We start from the raw sequence: 21,133 nt of genomic DNA on the forward strand, positions 1-21,133 counted from the left end.
ATAACGTGCTCTGCGCCTCCCACCCTGCTTTGCAAGGGAAGGATTTAGGAAGCGAGAGGAGAGGGGGGACTTCTCAATTACAGAGAAGCCCACCCAGCAAATCCAGGCTCAAGGCAGGGTGGCGATGTCCCCGATGGAGACTGGCCACCCATTCCTGCCTGGGTGTCTGCCCTGCCCTGGGGTTTCAGCAGGAGGCTGAGATGAAGTGGCCTTGAAAAGGTCCTTCTGGCACCTCCCTGTGCCTCAGGAGCCCCCAGGATGGATTTAGGGCTGAAAGCCCCCAGTGACAACATGGCTTCCAAGATGATAAATCCCTTGGGATGAAGCCTGAGGACAAAATGCTGTGGTGGTCCCTGGTCATCCTCAGCCCCTGCCAGGGGATGTTTGCCTGGTGGCTGGGACTGCAGTGAGCATGGTCTGTCCCCAGGGTGGTTCCCCCATGGGATTTAGTGATGGAGGGGGAGGAGACCCCGGCACACAGCGCCACAGTTGTCACTGTGCCCCATGGTGGCTCTAGGAATCAGGTCCCCCAGACTCAGGGAGAATTGAAGCACGTGTTCGTAAAGCACTGGTTCTCCTCCAAGTGCTTCATGGGGTCCTCACACGAGCCCTGTGAGGTAGGTTGGTGTCTTCAACCCCATTTTACAGATGGGGAAACTGAGGCACGGAGAAGGGTAATGACTAGCCAGACAGAAAAAATGGCATCTCCCATTCTGGGACCCCATATTCCACTATTCCAACCCCAGACGTGCCTCACCCACTGCTGGCTACTCACAGCTCATCCTTCTCCACCCCTCCATCTGCGGTAGGTGACGGAGCAAGGGCTGGGACCTGGGAGCCTGGGAGAGGCAGCAGCAGAGCCTGAGCTCACACTAGGTCATCCACACCCTGTCCCTAAGGCCACCTGTCGCCCCGAGAGGCGTCCCAGCCCAAAAGCTGCTTTGGGGTGCCCTGGGCAGAGTCCCCCAGCAGCCACATGCTGGGCTGGGGTGCCAGGCACAGCACAGAGAGCCCCTTACAGGAACCTGCTGCCTACGGAGGTGAAAACCCACTGGATTTTTTTGCTGACCTGGTGACCACAGCCATCATGTCAGGAGGGGGTGAGTATCCAGATGCTTTCTCTTTGGTAATTTGCTGCAAAATGGCACGGCCTGGGAGAGCCAGTCGGGATGCTGCAGGCTGGGGGACCCTAAGCTCTGAAGGAAGTGGGGCAGACCAGGAGCTCAGCTCCTCAGCATGCTGCCAGAGACAGGAGATGTGGGATGGTGGCCATAAATCTCCTTCGCTTGCCACGTCGCACTGAGACTGCTGCAGTTGTGATTAATCAAGAGGCCAAAAAGAGATGATGGGAAATCAATGCTTTCAGGGGCTCCTGGGGGAGGACTGAGAGCAGCGCTGCTCTGCCGGCCAGCCCCCCCCCAGATGCCGGCACACATCAGAGCCTGGCGTGCACCAGACCCTCCTGGCTTCATCAGCTCTGCCGGTGTGTTTGGGGAGCTGGACCAGGAGTGATTTTTCCCATTCCAGCACCACTGGGACTGCTCCTGATGGCTGGATGGGTGCTCCACATCTTGTTATCCTGGCTTGGCGAGCCCTGTGTAGCTGTGGTTAGGCATCTGAAAACTGAGCATCACTAGGACCTCCCCATCACAAGTCACCTCCAAGCATCATGCAGATGCGTCCCTTCCCTGCAGTGATCCTGGGAATGTCGGCAATCCTCCCAAAAGTGGAGTTAAATCTGACGATGAGCAATAGGCTCATCGTCAAAGTGGGAGCAGAGAAGGTAGGCAGCCCTGTGATCCCAATCCAAGGGTGTTTGCTCCCCTCTCTCGAGGAGAAAGAAAATCCCCTGATGTGGATGTGCTGACCCCAGCCAGGTGGGTGCCAGGAGCTGGATCCCCCCTGCTCCCTGCTGAAGGCACGTGCACGGCAGAGCCTGGGAGCGGGGCCGTGCTTTGGGGCTGCCACCACCGAGGCTGGAGAGGAAAACAAAGCACCCCAGGGAGAAGGTGTCCATGGGGGCTCCCAGGGCACCCGTCTAGGGGGCACATACCAACTTGTGCACTTAATACTGGCTTAGAGAAAGGGTTTTCCAGTGCTCGGGGACTCTGGGGCACCCTGGAAGAGATTCAAGTTTCGATCTCATGTAAGGCTTTGACTCCGGACCTCCCCATCAAGAACCTGGGAGGGGGCAGTTAGTGTTGACGTGACTTAGGACCATTTAGGTCCTGGGTGTTGCAGGAATGCCACCGTGTCCCCCTCCCTGGCTGGGGCAGCCACATGCCCAGGCATCCCAGAGGAAAGAGGCCAGGTCTCTCCCGCCCTCCCAACTCCTCCAGCCCCCTGGGTAGCCCATGCTAAGGGCTTCAGTAGCCAAACCCAGGGTATCACTAGCCAGGGGTGGGTAGGGCAAGGGTCTCCATTCCCATGGGATGCTCAGGGCCAGGCAGATGAGCGAAGCCTCCCCAAACCCGCCAGCGAGTGGTCGCTTCCCTATTGCCTGCAGCCCATCAGCTGGTCACCACATTACCAAACCTTTGCCTAAAAACAATAAACAGTCCCCGAGATTAAAAAAGAAAAAATCTGTTTAAAAACAACCTCCTGGCTCGCTTGTCTGTGCGGGAAGGGCATCAGCAGCTGCTGCCCATGGGGCGAACAGGTGGTTTGGGGCAAGCCCATGGCACAGGCTGCCTCCCCGCTCCTCTCCATGCCCCCATGTGCCAGTTGGCACAAACGATGTCTTTAAGGCGTCTAACGGGATGTTTTAGCCTCCAGCGTGCCAGGCTGGTAGAGGTACCTCCAAATGGCATAGTAGTGAATGCCAGCTCCGATGGCCACGAAGAGGTGCCAGATGGCATGGGCGAAGGGGATGCGGCCGTCACTTTTGAAGAAGACCATGCCCAGGCAGTAGAAGAGTCCGCCGGCCACCAGCTCTGGGAGGCCATCCCTGTTGGGCTGGGAGCAAGCAGGGAGGCAAGGGCTCAGCGGTGGCCGTGGCATGCCTGCCCTTTCCCCACCGCTCCATCAAGACCAGAAGCATGGCCCCAGCTGCAGGGTGCAGGCAGGACCCTCGCTCTGCCTCCTGCTACACCCTCCCCTCCAGCAAGGCAGTGGGGACCCAGAAGCCTGGCCTTGCTGGTGGGGTTTCAACACCACGGACGGGAGGGAGGAGAGGAAGCCTGCTGGAGATGCACGTGGTATCTGCTGGGCACCCAAAGCACTTGCTAAACCAAACTGGGACACATCGTATTTGGGGATGGCTTTATCCATCACACAGCCTGGACCACGTCAACCCAAAGGAGACAAACTGGTCCCACTGGGATATGTCCCTCGCGCCGAGCCCGTGTGCTTCCAGCAGTGGCTTACCATGGAGAGGATGACCAAGGCAGGGAAGAAGCCCATGATAACGTAGCACACCAGCTCCACCAGCTTGTACCTGCGGCCAACAGAGAAGCTGCTTGGAGGAAAGTGCAGAGGGAGCATCAGGGTTTATGCTTGTAATGCCCACGGCCGTGCTACAGGAAAAAGGCTGGAGGTGCCATCACGGCAGATCCCATGTCCCCGTGTGTGAGCCACCACCGCGGCGGGGCTGGCCCCCTGCTCTCCAGGGTGACAGACCCCCACCCTGGCTTGGGAGCTGCCAGCTCAGGGCCAGGCTTGGGGCTACGGGGACATCTGGGGCCTTTTGCTTTTTATTTGGTGCCACCATGTGGAAGAAGCAACTCACGGCAGCACGTCCCTGCTGCCACATCCCTGCCACCAACCGTCCTACAACCAGGGTGCGGATGGGGAAGGATGTGGTCCAAGGAAGCTCTCCACTGCCAGCTGACCAGGAGGCTTCCCAGGGACGCTGTGCCTAGCTAGCTGGCTGGCTGGCTGGCTCCATCCTTCTTGCTCTCTGCTGCAGCTCCACTGCCGTCAGGACATTAGGAGGGGCTGGCAGAGATGAGCTGGGCTCTGCGACACCCACCAGCGCAGGACCAGGTGAAGGCACTCACCGCTCATGGAAGAAGAAGACGTAGACAGTCCCGATAGATGCCATGATCCAGATGATCCAGCGCATGTGAGAGGCCCAGGGACCCAGCTCCCTCAGGTTCAGCCTGCAAGACCCATCTGCGGTGAGGCAGGTGTGGGGCAGCACCCCGGTCTGGGCTGCAAGCAGCGAGGTGCCAGGGGAATGCTGCCCTCACCCCCATGGCTGTCCCACCAAAGGACCTTCCCAACTTGTAACTTCAACCTAAAGGGATTGGAATCTATCAGATAGGGAAGTTTTGTGGAAAGCCTTGAGCAGAGCCAAAGCCGGAGAGAGAAACTCTATCTGTGGAAACCCCTCTTTGATTTTCTCCCCTCGGGGGGGGGACAGGACAACCGATGGCCCACACCCACAGGCAACTCACCAGGGAGCGTACGATGCTGCGATGAAGAAGTAGATCACCATCCTGTCAAACATGTGCAAGCAGTGCTCCACGGTCCTGCAGAACGGGCAGACAGATGGGTCACAGCCTGCAGCACCAGGGGCCTCCAGACCCTCTCCCCCTTCCCAAGCCCCGAGCAACCAGGGCTGGTACCTGAGATGCCTCTTCTTCCAGGAGATGGTGTGGAAGATGGTGGAGACGATGAAGAGGCTGGACAAGCCAAAGCCATAGATCCAGGCTGAGATAGTTTCCCACCGGTCATCAGAGAGGATGTAGAGGATGGAGCTGCCAAGGATGCTGGGCAGGATCCAGAACTGGAAGGGAGAGGCAAACACGTTGCTGCTACTGCATTTCCATTGAGTAGCTACAATACAGTCTCTGCTTGTCCTTTTAGGCGTTTCTTACGCAGCTGGCCAAAGCTACCACCCACAAGAGGCAGGCTGGCCACCCACATGGGCCAGGCAGGGTCTCTCCCTGCATGGTGCAGCTCCAAAATCGCTTCTCCAGGTAGAGGTAGGGAGGAGGAGGAAGGTACGAGGAGCATGGCTACCTCTGAATCATATCCCAGAACTCAGAATGCGAGCTGCCAAGTCCCAAGGGAAACCCTGATGTGGGGAGCGCTCGCTGTCACTGCCGCGTAGGCAGCCCCATGGGGCACCTGTCACTGTTCCTATGTGAAAAACATTCCTTTTTCAGGCAGCTTTGCAAAATGCTCCTGCTCCACTAAGCCCGCAGCCAGCTTCCCTGGGGCCATGGGGCCACGGTGTGTGAGAGCAAGGGAGATGCACACCAGCTTCCCAAGGCAGGAGGGAGAACATCCCCACTCCTGGGCAGCAGCTGGAGCACATCTGCGTCATCACAGCCCTAAGATGCTCAACAGCTGCTCCAGGGCTGAACAGACATTTTTAGGTGTTCCTTGAGGCTCCTCAGGGGATCCCTGGAGAGTTGAGTACCGTCCTCCCTCACCCTGGGACGGGGACAGGGACTCACTGCGTGGGTGGCACAGTTCGCTGCATGCTCGTACTCCGTCGGCTGGTACCTGCAGTTGGATGGGACACGGTGATTCATGAACCTGCAGTGAGAAACAGGGAAAGAAACACACTCAGTGGATGGGGTCTGGGGGAAAGCCCTTTTGGAGGGGTCTGCACAGGGATACCCCCCTGCCCTCCAGCCTGGAGCCCCACCTTGGCTCAGATTTGCTCCAGCTGTCCTGCAGAAGTGACCCCAGCACTGGGCACGGCTTGTCCATCTGGCTGGTCCCAAATACCAGGACCCCAGGTCTTGCTCAGCTACAGCTCAGGCTGAAGCATCTCCCAGCATCTGCCATCGCTTGCAGAGCAGAAGGCAGGAGCCAGCTCTGCCTGCTGCTGTGGGCAGGAGAGGGCAGGCAACGGCAGTGGGGGGAAGAGGCCCAGCAGTGAACAGGGCACACGGGGCACTTGGAGGACCTGCTGCAGGTCCCTGACCCATCCGTCAGTGACACCTTGGTGTCACGGCAGCTTGCCCAGCTCCAGCGAGGGTATCCCCATGATGCTTTTGGTTTCTGGGTACCACCTGCATCTACCTCCTACCCGCAGGGGCTGCATATCCCATCACAGATTGCTGCAGGGGGAATCCCCACTGCCCTCCCTTGGAAATCTGGATCTTTATTTCTGTTAGTCTGAAGTACCAGCTTGCTTTTGGCATTCAGAGGAACATATCGATTTCCCCTGTCAGATCAACACACGGTGATAAAAAATAAGTGTCAGGCTTGGCTAATCCATTGCTAGGTATGTAACGCTGTATTAAGAGGCAAATTAAATGTGCATCTGTGCTAACAGGTTGGAGCAAAGCCTTGCTCAGCACCCTCTTCTGGCAGGGGCCAGCAGCAGAAGTTTAGCAAAAGGGAGTAAGAAAGGGGCAAATAGAGAGTGACCCTGCCCTGCCTGCTTCTGGTAATCAGGGGTTTAAACGCTTTTTCTGCTGCGGCTCGGATCAGGACAGCCGAGCTGAGTGGGCGCCAGCAGGGCTGCCCTGCAGGACCTGGGCTAATTGCTTTCTGACCCCGTTTGCTCTCGGCTCCAGCACCATCTGCGGCACGTTTTACGGCTGAGCTGCACCCGGCGAGGGGGCTTGGAGGCTGGCAGGACCTTGCCGCTGGGTGCAGAGTGACCCCTTGGTCCAGGGAACTTGGAAAGGCAGCAAAAGTCCCCTCTCCTCGTCCCCAGGCAGACCCATGCCTGTGCGGACTCCTCTGCCACCTCCTGCCTGCTCAGCCCCACCACCTGAGCCACTCACTGCTGTCCATTAAGAGTGAGCCAGGATGGATTAAACAGCTCAAATGGCAGGGGTCTGAGTGGGGGGAGCACGGCCACAGCAGGCCCGGGCATGCAGAGGGCTCCCCGGCAGGCAGCAGCGACAGCCCATGCACGGACCCTGTCCCCAGCCCCTGCCCTGCCTGCCACCAGCCCCCGGCACTGCGGGAAGACACGTGGTCATCATCACCAAAAGATGTCTTGAATTAAGAGAGGGAGATGGAGGGGCGAAGGTCCTGCTGCTCTGCAAACTGGGGACCTGTGCTGGTGCCCAGTGTGCTGTCTCCTCCATCCCAGGGGACACCAGGGATGCCCTCCTCACCCAGGAGGACTGGCCAGGCTCCCTGCACTGGAGCCACCACGTCCCCTGGCAGGGGGACATTAAGGAGGACATCACCATCCCCAGCGTTGCCAGGAGACTGTCCCCAGCTCCCCTTCGCTTTCAGCTTCCCTTTCTTTTCCCTTTTAATAACAAGAAGGCGGGGGGGGGGGGGGGGGGGGAGGAAGGTCAGACATCCCGTGTGACGTCGTGGTTGCTGAGGAAACACGTTCAAGGCCTTTTCCTTGTATTTATTTATTTTCACAAAGCCCCACACCATCTCCTCTCCGTTCTGGCAGTTGCTGTTCAGAGCAGCACCGAGGAGCAGGGGCAGGGCAGGTTCCCACAGCCCCCTTCCCAGGGCTGAGGCGCGCCTGGACCCTCTGGGAAGGGATCCTTGGGGTGCACATATCCCCCCTAGCTCTGGTACAGGGAGGGAGAGGCCAGGAACGGCCACCCTGACCATCCCCATGGGATGAGGTCAAACAGCGTGTGTGTCCCTGAAGCCCAAAGCCGTGCTGGTGCAGCACGCTGCCAACGCCTGCTTTTCCCGGCAGGTGAAATTGCCTTGAGGAGAAATTTTTTTTGACCTGGAGAGAGATTGCCCTTGTTTTCCTGCCCTGCTTTCTAAGAAGCATCGTCCTGTGAAGGATGGGAAACGGAGCATGGCAGATGTGGGACCTGGCTGCGTGGTGCTGGGCCACCCTGGGAACCGCAGGGCCCTCCAGGAGCAGCAGCATTGCATTTTGGGGCTAGTTGGGCAAAATTTCGTGGTCATCTGCTGTGCAAACAAAAACGGTGTTTGCACATCTCCTGGCAAGGCAGGATGAGTCCCCGGCTGCCCTGCAGCACCTCGCTCCCCAGGGGTGTGGGGACCATTCCCTCGCCTTCTCTTCTCTCCCGGGACTCTCCATCTCCCAAACCACGCCGGGATGCCAAGCATCCATCCAGCTCATGGCATCCCTGTGCATGCTGACATGGGCGTGGGGCAGAGCACGGGAGCCCTGCATCGTTCCCAGACTGCAGGAAGTTGCCATACCGGTGGAAAGCTGCCGTACCAGTGTGCAGCACCAGCCCCGGTGATGAGCTCCAGCCCAGACGGGGGGATGGACACACGTCAGAGGGCACCTGCGACTCCTTAGAGCTGATGAAAGCCCAGAGCAGCTGAGAGCCCTGGGGGGAGGCTGCTGTGTGTTTCCCAGCCCCAGCTCTGTGCAACTGGAGTCGTGAGAAGGGGAACTGGTGGCAGCCAGGCAGATCTCCGGGGTTTTTCAAGGCAAGAAAATAAGGAGAAGAAGAGAAACACCTCTCCAAACTTAAATCCGATCCCTGCAGCAAGTCTCCTGCCCAAGTGACTGAATCCACAGTCATTGCCAGCTCCGTGTCATTGTGCCTGTAGGCTTGGGAACACCCTGGCAGTATCCCTGGGATGGGAGGAGATGAGAAAGACTTGTCCCCAACAGCCTCCAGCCTACACTGCCACGCTGCTGGGGACCCAGCAAAGCCACAGTGACGCGGCTCACTCAACACGGCAGGTCCGGGAAGCCACAGGCGGCCGATTACACACCAGCTGGGTGCTTCGATGCATTTTTGTGCTTTAGGATTGAAAAAAAAAAGATTGCAAAAGACACAGAGAAGTTTAAAACCTCCTGCACGGCACAAACATGAATGTGTTCCTGGGATGGTGCATGGGAAGCAGAGCCCTGAGGGGCTCCCGTGCACCTTTTTCTCCCAGATGCTATGCAGACAGGCTATATGAAGATGGGGGGCCTGGTGGGGACCCAAGCAGGGGGTTATTCACTGCAGCCCCAGGGTTTTTGCCTGCCCTGCTTGTGCCTGCTTCCCCCTGGCCCCTTTCCCAGGGAGGGAGACTGAAAAGGGCTAGTGCAGCAGGCTCCGGCCGGGAAAACAAAGAGCCCCTTGTCCCAGGCAGCCAGGGCAAAGTGCAGAGTCGGCTTCCCAGGCTTGTTCCTTTCTCCTTCTCTTTCTCCCACTCTGATTTTTTGTGGCTTTAGGGAGCTTTACTGAGCTTTTCAAAGATTTTTGTCCGAGAAAAAAGTTCTGACCTTGAAAATCATGCAGATGTGCCTGGCTCTTGCTTTGCCAGGGTAGAGGAGAAGAAGGGAAAAAGGAGATTAAATTAAATTATTTCTTGAGAGGGCCCACGTGTGAACATTGGAGCATCTGAGCTCTCCTGGGGGCACCAAGACAACCTGCATCAGCCACGCCATGGGCACCATGCACTCACATGGACAGAGCCATGTGACACTTTGCAGGAAAGCTGTCCCCTACACACATGGAGCGGAATGGTTCTGATGGGGACAGAGGCCAGGGTTCAGGAGAGATGGAGTTGAGGTTGGTCTTTGACACTGACTCTTTGGCTGGCCTCTGTCACATCATTTTCCTCTCACCCCCCTTTCCCCTTCCCCAAGCAAGGATAGCAATTTTGCTATCTTTTAGGCAAGCTGACGGAGGAATAATGTTAGGAGGGTGTGAAATCACTAAGATATGGATGGGGAGGCATGAACTGGGCACCCATTGAGCACCTCATCCCTGCCCTTGGAAAGAGCTCATCCAACACCTGACACCCTCAACCCTGCTATAAACCAGGCTATACACATGACACACAGCTGTGTATCTACGCACAGGGGAGCTGGGCTCCCCCTGCACGTCGCTGAGGCCATAGCTGTCACAGAGTCAACACATCCCCTCCACAGCCCGTGAAAACACGAAGGGGACAAAGGAGTAGCCGCATGTCTAAGGCTGCTCTCAGGTGATGTGAATCTCCCCAAGACCAGCTAATGTCTACAGGTTTCACCTGCAAATGGCTTATAAGAGGGCTGGGCTTGCTCAGGAGATGGTTTTTTGAAGTGAGGTGCTAGTTTGCTGTGTCCCTACCCTCCTGCCCAGGGAGTTGGGGTACTTGCAGACTGTGTGCCCTGTTGGGTAGCTCTTAGGCAAAGGGAGGGGATTTCTCCTTCTCCTTGTGACTGGGTGTTGCAACTGCTTTTAGTGTAATAGAGGAAGATTGTATCCTGGTGGTGGTATCTCATCAGAGTGGAAGAATAGAGAAAGCATTTGTTGGATGCTGGCCAGCAGTGGTGGTAAGTCCTGCTGGGGGTCTTTGCATTGTCCCTTGGTAGAGCAAGTGTTGTGATGCCTGAGTGATGGAGCAGATGTGTCCCTGTAGGGCAGCCTGGCCCCAGACCCCTCTCCAGTGCATGGTCTGGGATTGCCCCCGTGAGCCCAGAGGCTGTGCACCCAATGCAGGTGCTGGGGCTTGGTCCTCAGGCTTGTGCTCACACGGAGCTGCTGTGGTGGCATCCCCGTAAGCTGGGGCTTGGTGTCTGCTCTGCTTTTGACCTGTAATCGGGTAATGTTCCAGCTGTAGTCCCTGGTAAGAGGCTCCATCCCCTTGAGCTCCTTTGTTGTTCATAATTAGATCAGTCCTGGGGAGCTCTGTTTGATGGTGCAGGGCTCTGAGTGCTGCCTATCTACGGGACACAGTCACAGGATGCAGGAGACCAAGCAGGACCACAGGGCTATATTCAGGGTCCCCGTGGAGTCCAGGTCATCCACTCTGCAACTTGATAACACGGGAAAGGCTCAGCAGTCCTCCTCTCTCCCACTACGGCTAGAGCTCCCAGTGCAGAGCCCCCAGACTCTAGAGTACCACAAAGCTGCTTTATCCAGCCCAGAAGCACTCGAGAAATCCTGTTTTTCCTTTCTATCCATTGACAACGGAGTGTTTGCCACTGAGAAGCAGAAATACAAAGGCTCAGGCTGATGCTGCCCAGCATCACCATCTGCAGAGCCACCCACGCGGGCATGTGCATGGCTGCGTGGCACCCCCTTAAGAGCTGAAACCTCTATTTTCACGCCAGTTCCTCAGTGCTTGCATGCTCCTACGCGAACATATGGTGCTCCTGGTTTGGAAACCTGAGCTGTGCGTGCTGTAAGCTTGTGGGTCTGCTCCCTGGGCCAGGGGAGAAGGGGCAGTCAGGGCAAGCCTGCTCCTTTGACTCCAACCCATCACACGGGAGAGGGGCAGGAAGGCTGACAGAGCAAGAGAGCGCAGCATTTTCTTTAGTCCTGCCTCCTGGCGTTGTGCAAAGAGCTGGCAGCTTGGGTAGGGAGCAGAAAATGAAAGGCTTTTCATCTAAACCAGTATTCTTCAACCTTTCTTATGGGTAAATTAGCAGAACGCTGGATTGCTGGAGTAACCTGCCCAGGTGCCCCTGGTGCAAACCTTGCTTCCACAAAGCAAGTAACAACGGGCTGGGCTGCAGAAAGAATCGTCATTCATCACCTCTGATTACCCTCATCCCAGTTTTGCTTGTTCCTAGCGCTCTGACGTGTGGTAACACCCTGGGCTGGCTATAGACTGTTCCCTGGCACTATACAGCCTGCATGCCCTGAGAAATGCTGAACAACTCCGCTTGCTGACTTAGAAATGCTCCTGGACAGGGACCATGTGTTCGGCCATGTCCATGCTGTACCTGGCTCTGAACCACAGGCACAGATGTCCCCTGTGAAGGGATGGAGAGGGCATCACCCTGGCGCATCCTGCTGCAGCAGCAGTGGGTACCCGAGGGGCCGAGGTTGGCAGGAGGGAATATGCTGCTATTTCCCTGAATACGCCAGGGACTACACCAAGGGTATGCCAGATTCCTGCTCCTTGCTCCTCACCCTAGCAGAGCCAAGCATGGGAGGCTCCAAGCCAGGCTGGACACAGGCACAGACCATTTCTGCACCCTTGAGAGCTCATATATATCTAGCAGGGGTTGGTCTGGTGGGTGGAAACTCTGCAGGTAATTCCCAGCAGTGTCATAAATGTCCATATTCCCATCCTCTGTGCAGGGATATTTATTTTTCTCTCCAGCGGGCTTTCTGCTCTTTATGTAGATGGTATCTCTAACTCTTCCAAGGCAATTCATGACCCTGCAACTACAGCAGAGCTGTTTGTTTATTCACAACAGATGGGATTGGTGAGTGTTTCCCAAATTACTTTCTGAGCTGGGACTTCTTGTTTCATTTGGTACTCATGAGACCTCCAACAACAGCTGATTAGTCACAAAATGACTCTGATGTCCCAGGTGTTTCGTGAATGTTAGGAGGGCTGTTTCCAGAACTGAAAATTCTCTGTTATTCACTATTTGCTTGTTTGGAAAGTCAATGTGCTTGTTCCTTGCTGCTTTGTCTGCGTTGTCCTGAGCACAGGAGTTAGTGGGATAAATCCTGAGCTGGCTCTGCTTGCTTACACTCTGCAGCAGCCCAAGGTGGGCAAAAGCGAGCCTGACCACTGGTCCCTCTGCCTGCTGGCAGAGGATTTGGACAGTTCGGGGGCTGGAGCCTTCCCAGCCTCTAACCCTGGCTGTGAATTTACATGAGCAGGTCACAGCTTCTCAGGTCTGTGAGATCTCCCCATGGCGTGCGCTGAAAGGCAGGGCCAGGCTCTCATCTGGGATTCCTGGATGCTACTCCAGTACAAGTGTTATCTGTAAATTATTCAGCAAATGCCTCTGGACAATGAAGGCACAGAAGAATCATCATGCATTTCACCAGCCAGGCAAGCAGATACTAGGATTTCCATTAGTATTTGCAACAGAGTAAGGCTGTGTCTAATGCTATGGTACCAGCCGGTGCTGCTTAGCACATCAGAGGAGGTAACTCCTTGCCCCTGATGTGCCGATCTGTCTCTACATAAAATCCTCCCCTTGGCAGAAGCAAGCCTGGACTATAAATTTGAACAGGGCACAGACTTGGATCCAAACTCTCCTGAAGGTCAGCACTGCTCAGCTCAGCTAACTGGCATCTGAAGCAAACATTAGGAGTATGACGCTCGTGGTATCATGTTATCATGAAAAGCTGCAGTGCACAGAGCCCATCAGACTCTGGATTCTCACTGCATGAAAAAGTCGAGGTTCAATTACACCTGGAGAACCCCAAAGGGAGACCTGAGCTCTGTGGTCAAGTCTCCTCTGCTTTACTCAGCTATTGCTCTGAGCATCCATCCCCTTGCAGCATCTCTGTGGGTACTCAACCAATCTCCTTTTGCAGCCAAGCACTGTTCAAGAGCAATGAATTGAAATAATAGTTGTGCTCTTTTTCCTTTCCTTTCTGTAGGAGTTGTAGTTGGTTTGCATTGCTTTGTCTTGCTGTGGAGCTGGGGGTGTGGGAAGGGAAGAGGAGGGGAAGGCGAGCAGTTCTGGCAGAGCCCCGTTTCTCACATACACTGACCCACTGCGCTGGGCAGAGGCTTGAATTTCCCATGCATTGTGTTGGCTGCTGCCCTGTGAAGCTGGCCATAGTGAGCTGTGCCAAAGAATCACATCAGGCTGATATCCAACACCAGCTGAAGGAGGGAAAAGTCCATCGTGTGTCTGTTTCCCAAGCAGCCAAGAGGCTGTCCTTGCCCCAAAAGCACAAGGCACATCTCCAGTGTGGTGATCCCCACCTGAGCCTGTCCTACCATGTCCCCTGACCCTCCTAAAGGAGGCAACGGGGCGGTTTAAGGGAATACCCCATCACAAATGATGCTCTGTTGCCTTCCAAATATCTGGCACCAACGATAAGTCTACCCTGGGCATCTAAACCCACATGAGATGCACCTACCAGTGCCTGCTTAAGAGGGTATCTGAGTCAACCTGGCCCCACAGAGCAACCAGTATGGTACTGGTCAGTGACACCAGGCAATCCTGATTTTTCCCTAGGTGTTTTGGGGGCCTCCCCATCTTTTGGAGCCGTGCCTTTTGCAGCAAGGGGATCTGCTCAGCTGGGGGCAATCTGGCAGATCTTGCTGGGGATGGTGGAATGGGGCTGGTGCTTTTGTGGTGAGGAGCCTCTGCCTCTTGAGCAGCTCTGAGCCATGATATCAATGCAGAAAGCCTTTCCCTTCTAAGCGCTTCATCCCACGCAGGCTGTGGGGGAAGCAGAGCTCTTGGAAAGCTGCTCGGTGTGTGTGGGAGCAGGCAAGGGCTGTTTGCGCTTTCATTGCAAAGCAAATGGGGACCACATCTTCCCAATGCGGTAGCTCTGCTCGGGCTGGCATTGTTTTTCTCGTGTTTGGGGTCTGAACACCCCAATGTTTCCTCTCTCTCTCCCCCCCCCCCCCCATTCCTGCTGTTTCTCCTCTCTCATGCGGAGATGTTGGAGGAGGAGTCAGCAAATGTCTCCTTGCTCAGTAATTACAGGTGCAGGGAGCAACAAGGCAGGTCTTCCCAGCTGCCTTTCCCTGCTCGGAAGATTTGCTTCTAAGCAAATGTAGAGTTCTGATCTCCATCTCCTTGTGCCGGCAAGGAGGTGGCAGTGTCTATGTTGCACACACTGGGCAGGCGAGGACAAGGCTGGACCATGCACCTACAGAGGCCCCTGCTCTCCATAACCTCCTGCTTCTGGGCTGAGAATTTAGTGTGGATTTTCCTGGCTACTCCTCTCTGTGTTACTCTGTGCAGGGCAAGGCAAGCAAACGCAATAAGATTTAGAGCCTTTTACGTGAACAAATCAAATCATGAACTGCTATCAGTTTATTAGGATGATTCAGTGCCCTGTGCAGCCTGCAGCTCCCGGCAAACCCCTCTCTGCTGGCTGCTCCAGGGCTGCTGAAGCCAGCCAGATACAGCAGCTCCCCACTTAATCATGTTTCCTTTCAATTATGGCTCTGGATGGCCAAAATCTGGGAAGCATTTTGTGTCCCTGCAGGGACATTGGGGCTGAGCTGTAGCCCCATGGCAGCTACGTGGGCAGGAGGCACCGAACCAGGTCTGAGTAAAAAGTGGGACAAAGCGGGGTCAAAGCCAGCAGTGAGGTGGAGGAGGGATCGGTTACCAGCTCAGGGTAACCTGATTGATGAGTTTAAGTGAGGAAAATGTGACTTGCACCAATCTGTTGCTCTGGGGGGAAACCAGCCCATTTCGGTGAGCTGGGTGAAAGGTAGAAGAGGAAAGGGTAGAGCCGGGGAATAACTATCTGGTGGTTGGATGAAGCAGGAAGAATCACATCTGCTTGCACCCTGTAACTGTGTGCTGCTGCCAGCATCATGGCTGAATTTGGCCTGTCAGGCAGGAGATGGATATCGCTTGCCACAGTGCAGGCTGTGAGCGGCACAGAAAGCCTTGCAGCAACTGTGCTTTTTAACTCGCTTTCCCCATGGTGGCAGGCGATGGAAGAACCTCCAGGACCCTGCAGCAGCAGAGCAGAAACCACAGAGAGTCTCATTTATAACCATAACCTGCTGAAATGGCATCGCCATGCATCCCTGTTCCCACCATGGTGACAGCCCCTCGCTTTGCTTTCTTCCCCTCTGCCCCAGCTGCAAAGCTCTGTCTCCAAAGCCCAGCCAGGAGGGATTCAGGGACACCCCTGTGCCCCTCCAGCCCTGAGTTTTCTCCTGGCAGTTCACAAAACGCTCCCACATTGATTGCTGCCTTTCATCTCTTTGTTCAAAGCCCAGTGCCTTCGCTGCAGCTTTCACACAACAGGTCTTTCATCACCAAGCTTTATTTTATTTATTCTTTTTGGCGGCTGTATCAATGGCCAAGTTCCTCCTTTCTTGGTCCTCACTCAAAATTAGATAAAACGACACTAGAAATGAAGCTGTTCCAGGCTTTTCCATGACAAGGAAAACTTTCTGCTGGTTTGTGTGGTTGGTTTTTTTGTTGTTTTTTTTTTTTTTTTCCCAAGGAATGCCACAAACAAGTTTCTCATCGTCTGAAAAGATGTTGCAAGATGCTTCTGATGCCTTGAAGGGCATGTGTCACCATGTGCCCCGTGGCTCCTGCTCACCCCAGGCCCCATCACAAAGCTCAGCCCCTGTTACTTGCAGCCCAGGAAAGCTGAAAGAGCATCTCCAGCACAAAGGAAGGAGTGGCTTTTAGGGTTTCTTCTGGAATATGCCACAGCAGAGCATTTCTGTGGAGAGCTGGTGTGTGTGGAGCACGGGGTGAGGGGGACGAGGATTAGCCAACTGTTATTTTTAAGCACTAGGCTAAGAGGATCTCTGCAGTGATTAGGAAGCTTTGGGTTAGCATCATGTGCTGGTGACTGCCTTGGTGTGACTCGGGGTGAAAGCCAAGGGAGCACCCATCTCCTGTTCCCTGTCCAGCCCTGGCACCCAGCAAGAGGTGAGGGATGCCCTGCAGACCTGACCCTTCCCATGCCCTGCAGCCCCTGCCCTGCCTGTGGGCTCTGTCCCTGCGAGGCACTGTGCAACACCTCATCCCCACCTAACAAATTGTTTCCAGAAAGGACCATGACAAGGTTTGAACACGTTGATTTTGGATAAATCAAGCAACATGTTCCAGATGGAGTCTGCTGGGTGGGACTGAGGTCAGGGGGAAGCCCCTGTACCACTGCTGTGGGGCAAAGGCACAGTTTTGCTCCTGCTCTGGGGGTACAGAGCTTTGCTTGGCTCCACCTTGCCCTGTCCCTGTCCTCTGCCTGCCAGCTGGGAAAAAAGTTTTGAATATTCTATTTTCACAAGGAGTTTTGTACCAGATGTGTTATGTAGACCGGCTGGGTACCTCCTGTGTCTCCTCCAGGCAAAGGTTATTAGAAGGCAGCTAATGGTCTTGGAGCAGGTGCCCACATGTTCCAGGCAGCTTTTGGAGGTGCAAGCATGGATTTTCCCTATGAGATACCTAGAGGGAGGGGAGCCAGTGGCTTGGGAGATGTGACAGAGGTCTCCTGCCCTTGCCCAGTCCAGGCAAACATCCTGCTTGGAGTAACCAAGAAACACCATCACCATTTCTTTCCAGACCAGTTTTCCTCTCGTATCTGCCTCTGACAGGACCACTGGGAGTCTGGCAGCAGCAGAGTTGAGTGCCCCCAGGAACTGTGCTGGCCCGTGGGACCCTCCACAGCCATGAAAACAGCCCCACCACAGCCACAGGGAGCTGGATGCAAAGCTGAGCCCCCCCCCCCCCCAGCAGCACCCCCCTGAGCCCCATCTGGCCATGCATTGCCCAGCACTGCAATCTGACTCATCCTTGGCCACCCAGTGTGCTGGAGGGCTGTGGGTGGCTGCTGTCCCCACGTCACCCACCAGCTCCCTCCAAAAGGCCACATCTGATCCCACAGCAGTGTGCATGGCCGAGTGCCCTCTGACCCTTGCCCAGCAGTCCTCAGGTTTCCCTCTACACAGGCAACACCATGAGGTTTCCTAACACACCTGAGCTTTTAAAACAAGTCCCTGCTGCTGCTGGAAAACCTCCCTGGGTATTTCATGGAGGGAGAGAAGGACTCACCACCAGAGCATCCCATGGAGCCCCCAGGGCCCAGCTGGGGGAGCCACCCTGAGGGGGCTTCACCTGGGCAAAGGACCCTGGGCAGCATTGGTCCCTCCATGGAGGGTTTGCAGCCAGTGGTGGGGTCTGTCCCCACGGGGAGCTAGACTCACGGTCCCCCAGCAGCAGGAGAACAATGGTGAAGTTAGACCCAGCAAAAGGCAGCGAGAGCTTCTCAAGGATGCTCAGAATCCCTTAGGGATGCAGAAAAGCAGGTAGCCTTCTCCCAAAAGCCCAGCACGCACCTGCCCTGGGCTTTGGGGCACTCAGCAGCTTGTGAGGGTCCCTTCGGGCTCCGTCCCCGCCGGGCAGGGGCTGCCCTGGGGCTCCGCAAGGACCAGGGGGTCGGGGACCGCCGCACCGACGGCTTTACCTGGCATAGCGCGTCTTCTGGAAATCCAGGACCCGGGACACGAACATCGCGGCGGTGCCATGAGGGTCCCGGGGGGCGGCGGCTGCTCAGCCCCGGGCTGGGGGGCAAAGTGCTGCCCGGCGGCACCGCACAACTCCGCGGGCTCCGGCGGGGCGAGGAGGAGCAGGGGCGGCCTGCCCGGCCCCCTCCGCCCCCCCGGCTGCTCGGAAGAGCGACACCGGGAAAACAAAGGCGACCTCCGGGAGGGGGGAGCCGGCCCCGCTGCCGCCCTCGGATGTGCAAAGAGGAGGAGGAGGAGGAAGAAAAAGACGAGGCGGGGGGGGGGGCGGGGGGATCCCGTCCAACTCTGCCCGGCCACAGCAACCTGCACGATCTCCTTCAGCCCCGGCAGCTTTAAGCACAGCTAAAAATATTCTCCCCCCCCCCCTTCCCCTCCCCGCCGCCACCCCCAGAGGATCAAATAGCAGCAGATTTGAATTGAAAATGTGATTAAAGCATGGGGGGGGGGGGGGGGGGGGGGGCGGGGGGTAGTGCAGGCAGCCAGCCCGCTCACTGCCCACGGCGAGGTCCTCCGGGGGGGCACCGGCACATCCCTGCCCGCCCCTGGCCCGCCATCCCCAGGGAGTTGTTCTGTTTGGCTTTGCTTTTATTGATTTGCTTTTAATGAATTTCCCCCATTATTTTCCAGTGGCTCCGGAGGGGTGGGCAGCTCTGCCCCAGCCCCATCCTGTGGGATGCCCATAGGTGCCACCAGCATCCCACCATCCCTCCCTGCTCAGGAGAAGGGGGACAAAGTAGCACGACAGCAAGGCAAGGACTGGAGAGCACAGAATCCTCACCCCATCTCCATCCAGCACTTTCACCCCTCCATCCTCCGCTCAGGGAGGCTCTCACGGCAGGTGATGTCCTGACGTACATCTGAGTTTAGGCAGCACAGAGAGGGGACGCAAAAGGTGATAGAGGCTTCTCTGTGGGCAGCTGGGCATCACCTGTGCCCACCCTGTGCCAGAGACTGCAGGCACCTTCAGGCCAGCAGCTAAGGGACCTGAAAGGTGACATAAGGTCAGCAGTAACTGGAGGAGGAGAGTCCTGAACCCCCCAACACAACCTCTTCTTGCTTGATGCCATAATAACATTGATGGGAGGAAGGTGGAACAGCTGACAACATCTGGACACAAAGGGTTATGTTCCTGCAGCCATTTCCATGGGAAATAAAACACACACACACCTTTCAAAAGCCAAAACAGACAAATATTAAGGGATCCCTTCATTCCAGGCATGAATTAATCCTGGCACCCTCTGCAACCCCTTCCAAAGGCAGTTCACCCCCCAGGGGATGCAGAAGAGGTGGTGCACCAGGTGCATGCTGCACTGTGGGGCATCCTCAATGCACACAAGAAGAACCCCAGTTCCGCAGTGCTGGGAGCTGGCAGTGGGGTCAACCTTCCTGCACATTTCCCATCATGGATGGAGGACACCGTTGGGGACTGCGCTGGCAACAGCAGGATCCAGGAGGTGCAGGGGGAACAAAATAAGCCCCATCTTTGGTAGGACCTTCCCAGCATATCTGGGACAGCCGAGCCCCGGCTGAGAGCAGCAGGTCCAAGCCGAGATGCAGAGTGAGATCATCTCCGAAAATCTCTCCCACACTCTGCCACTTAGCTGGGAAGATTTTATTCAAGTTCCTTCCCCAGCCTTCCAGATGACAAGGCTTTGGCAAAGGCTATTTCATGATGCCTGTGCCCTGATTTACCTTTCCTCTGGGCCTGAATAGGGGAGGGAGAGACAATGGTGATAAACCGCGTTTAACAACATAACCCCCAGCCCGCTGGCGGGGGCACTTGCAAGGGGCACCTGAAGTGAACCATCAGTCCCGAAATAGATCTGTCTCAGAGGGCAAAAGGCAAATTGAATGAAAAATAAGTTACTATTTTTGAAGCCTGAATCCAGTTGTTATGGCAACCGAAGGCTCGCGCATCCTGCTGGGGAATGGCTCTAGCCCCAGCGCTGCCTCCAAACCTGGCAGCCGGAGAATCGCAGGCAGCCGGGAGCTGCTCGACGGTGGTCGATGGTGGGATGCGGAGATGTCCACGCTCACACCACCCATACCCCACCAGGATGCATCCCCTCCCTGCGTGGCAGCTCCTCTCACGTATTGACTGTGCACAAGACCACCTTGCTTTTCTTTCCTCCTTCCCACTTTTTTGCAAAGATCTGAGTAACTGTACTGATGTTCAGGAGAGTTTCCAAGATTCAGGGGTACCCTGAATGCAGTGACTGTTTTTTTAATGTCACCAGATTAGCGGGTGGGTCTTGCAGGGTTTTCCTTTAGAAGGAGGAATGGGTCATGAAGCCCAGTGCTGCTTCCTACCCCCAATGTGCAAAGACCCAAACCATGCAGGAGTCCCATAGCTGGAGCCACCTCTGTGCATTGTCCCCTGCTCCTGATGACGGCTCCCAAAGGGATCCCAGCTGTGAATTATGTGAAAATCCACACCTTTGGGTGCCACGGGGGGGGGGGGGGGGGGGGGGGGGCTGAGCTCCCCTGGCAGCACACGCTGCTGTCACATCTCCCCAGGGAGGGAGGTTTTCCTGTGTGTTCAGCTGCCGGAGCCAGCAGGTAAGAAAAGACAATTTGAGATTAAAATCTGCCATCTCTTAGCAGGAAAAACCTCCTGGCAAAAGAAGACACTTTGGATGGGCAGAAGTTACGGGACACGTTGGCAGCAGCTGTAGCAGGGGCAGAGGCACGGTGGGGGCAGCGCCAGCGGCAGGGGGTGGGGTGGGCAAGGGCCACCGCAGGGTGGCCGAGGGACACTTGGGTTTAAGCCGTTAGGTGTCTCCTCACCAGCAGCTGGAGGGTGGCGAAATGTGGGGGAGCCCAGAGGGTCCCGTCTGGCCGGCCAAGCTGGCCCCAGGGGCACAAACCCCAGCCCCTGCGCCCCCGGCATTAACTCTTCTCAGGCCCAAGCCCTTGGTTTTGATCCGGTTTCCAGACATTCCTAGTTCGGTCGCCTTTTATTTTGCCTGCAATTTGTACTGTCTCCCGACAAGCTGCTCCCTGGCTCTGGCAGCCCGTGCGTGAGTCCCCTCGCGCTGGAGGTGTCCCCTGCCCGCGCCTGGCTGTCCTGCAAGCTGGGGACCCCCAGAGCCACGACAGGGCCATCGCCCTGGGCTGCGCGCTCCCCCTCCGGGCCCTGCTGGCTCATCTGCTGAGCCTTGGGGACCTCCCGTGGCCCGCAGCAGAACTGCAGAGGCGCCGGCTCCGCGCAGCCTGACCCTGCGGGGGCTGTAGGGACTGGGACAGCAACGCGGCGGCCGCGGTCAAGGGCGGGGGCGCGACGGAGGCGGGCATCGCCGGCGAGGTGATGAGTCTCCCATCCAGCCGCTGACCCCTCCGGGCCCTGCTTATCTTCAGGACGCCGCTGCCCTCCCTCCGCCCTTTCCCC

At 56.5% G+C, this 21,133-nt stretch overlaps 1 protein-coding gene across 2 annotated transcripts; it reads right to left on the minus strand.

Moving 5' to 3' along the window:
* Window positions 1-1,965: 1,965 nt before the first annotated feature.
* MMD2 (monocyte to macrophage differentiation associated 2) lies at window positions 1,966-20,155 on the minus strand. Of its 2 annotated transcripts, XM_040592128.1 has the most exons (7): window positions 17,685-20,144; window positions 5,406-5,487; window positions 4,569-4,729; window positions 4,398-4,472; window positions 3,999-4,100; window positions 3,367-3,436; window positions 1,966-2,955 (listed from the first exon to the last, which is right to left on the minus strand). In XM_040592128.1, the coding sequence occupies exons 1-7, from the start codon at window positions 17,729-17,731 to the stop codon at window positions 2,752-2,754; spliced, it is 741 nt and encodes a 246-aa protein (XP_040448062.1). In that variant the 5' UTR covers window positions 17,732-20,144; the 3' UTR covers window positions 1,966-2,751. The 2 variants fall into 2 exon arrangements, with proteins under 2 accessions (XP_040448062.1, XP_040448061.1); XM_040592127.1 differs by having other exon boundaries at window positions 4,398-4,729; window positions 17,685-20,155.
* Window positions 20,156-21,133: the final 978 nt, after the last annotated feature.

Source organism: Falco naumanni, chromosome 4, assembly GCF_017639655.2.
Source record: "Falco naumanni isolate bFalNau1 chromosome 4, bFalNau1.pat, whole genome shotgun sequence".
In the NCBI taxonomy this organism is placed as follows: Eukaryota; Metazoa; Chordata; class Aves; order Falconiformes; family Falconidae; genus Falco; species Falco naumanni.

Excerpts from the sequence above, each read along its gene's own strand:
- MMD2 (XM_040592127.1), bottom strand. The coding sequence starts at position 17,731 with ATGTTCGTGTCCCGGGTCCTGGATTTCCAGAAGACGCGCTATGCCAG. Across the intron at positions 3,437-3,998 it reads GTCTTCTTCTTCCATGAGCG|GTACAAGCTGGTGGAGCTGG; the intron begins GTGAGTGCCTTC and ends TGTTGGCCGCAG. Across the intron at positions 2,956-3,366 it reads CCTTGGTCATCCTCTCCATG|CCCAACAGGGATGGCCTCCC; the intron begins GTAAGCCACTGC and ends GCTTGCTCCCAG.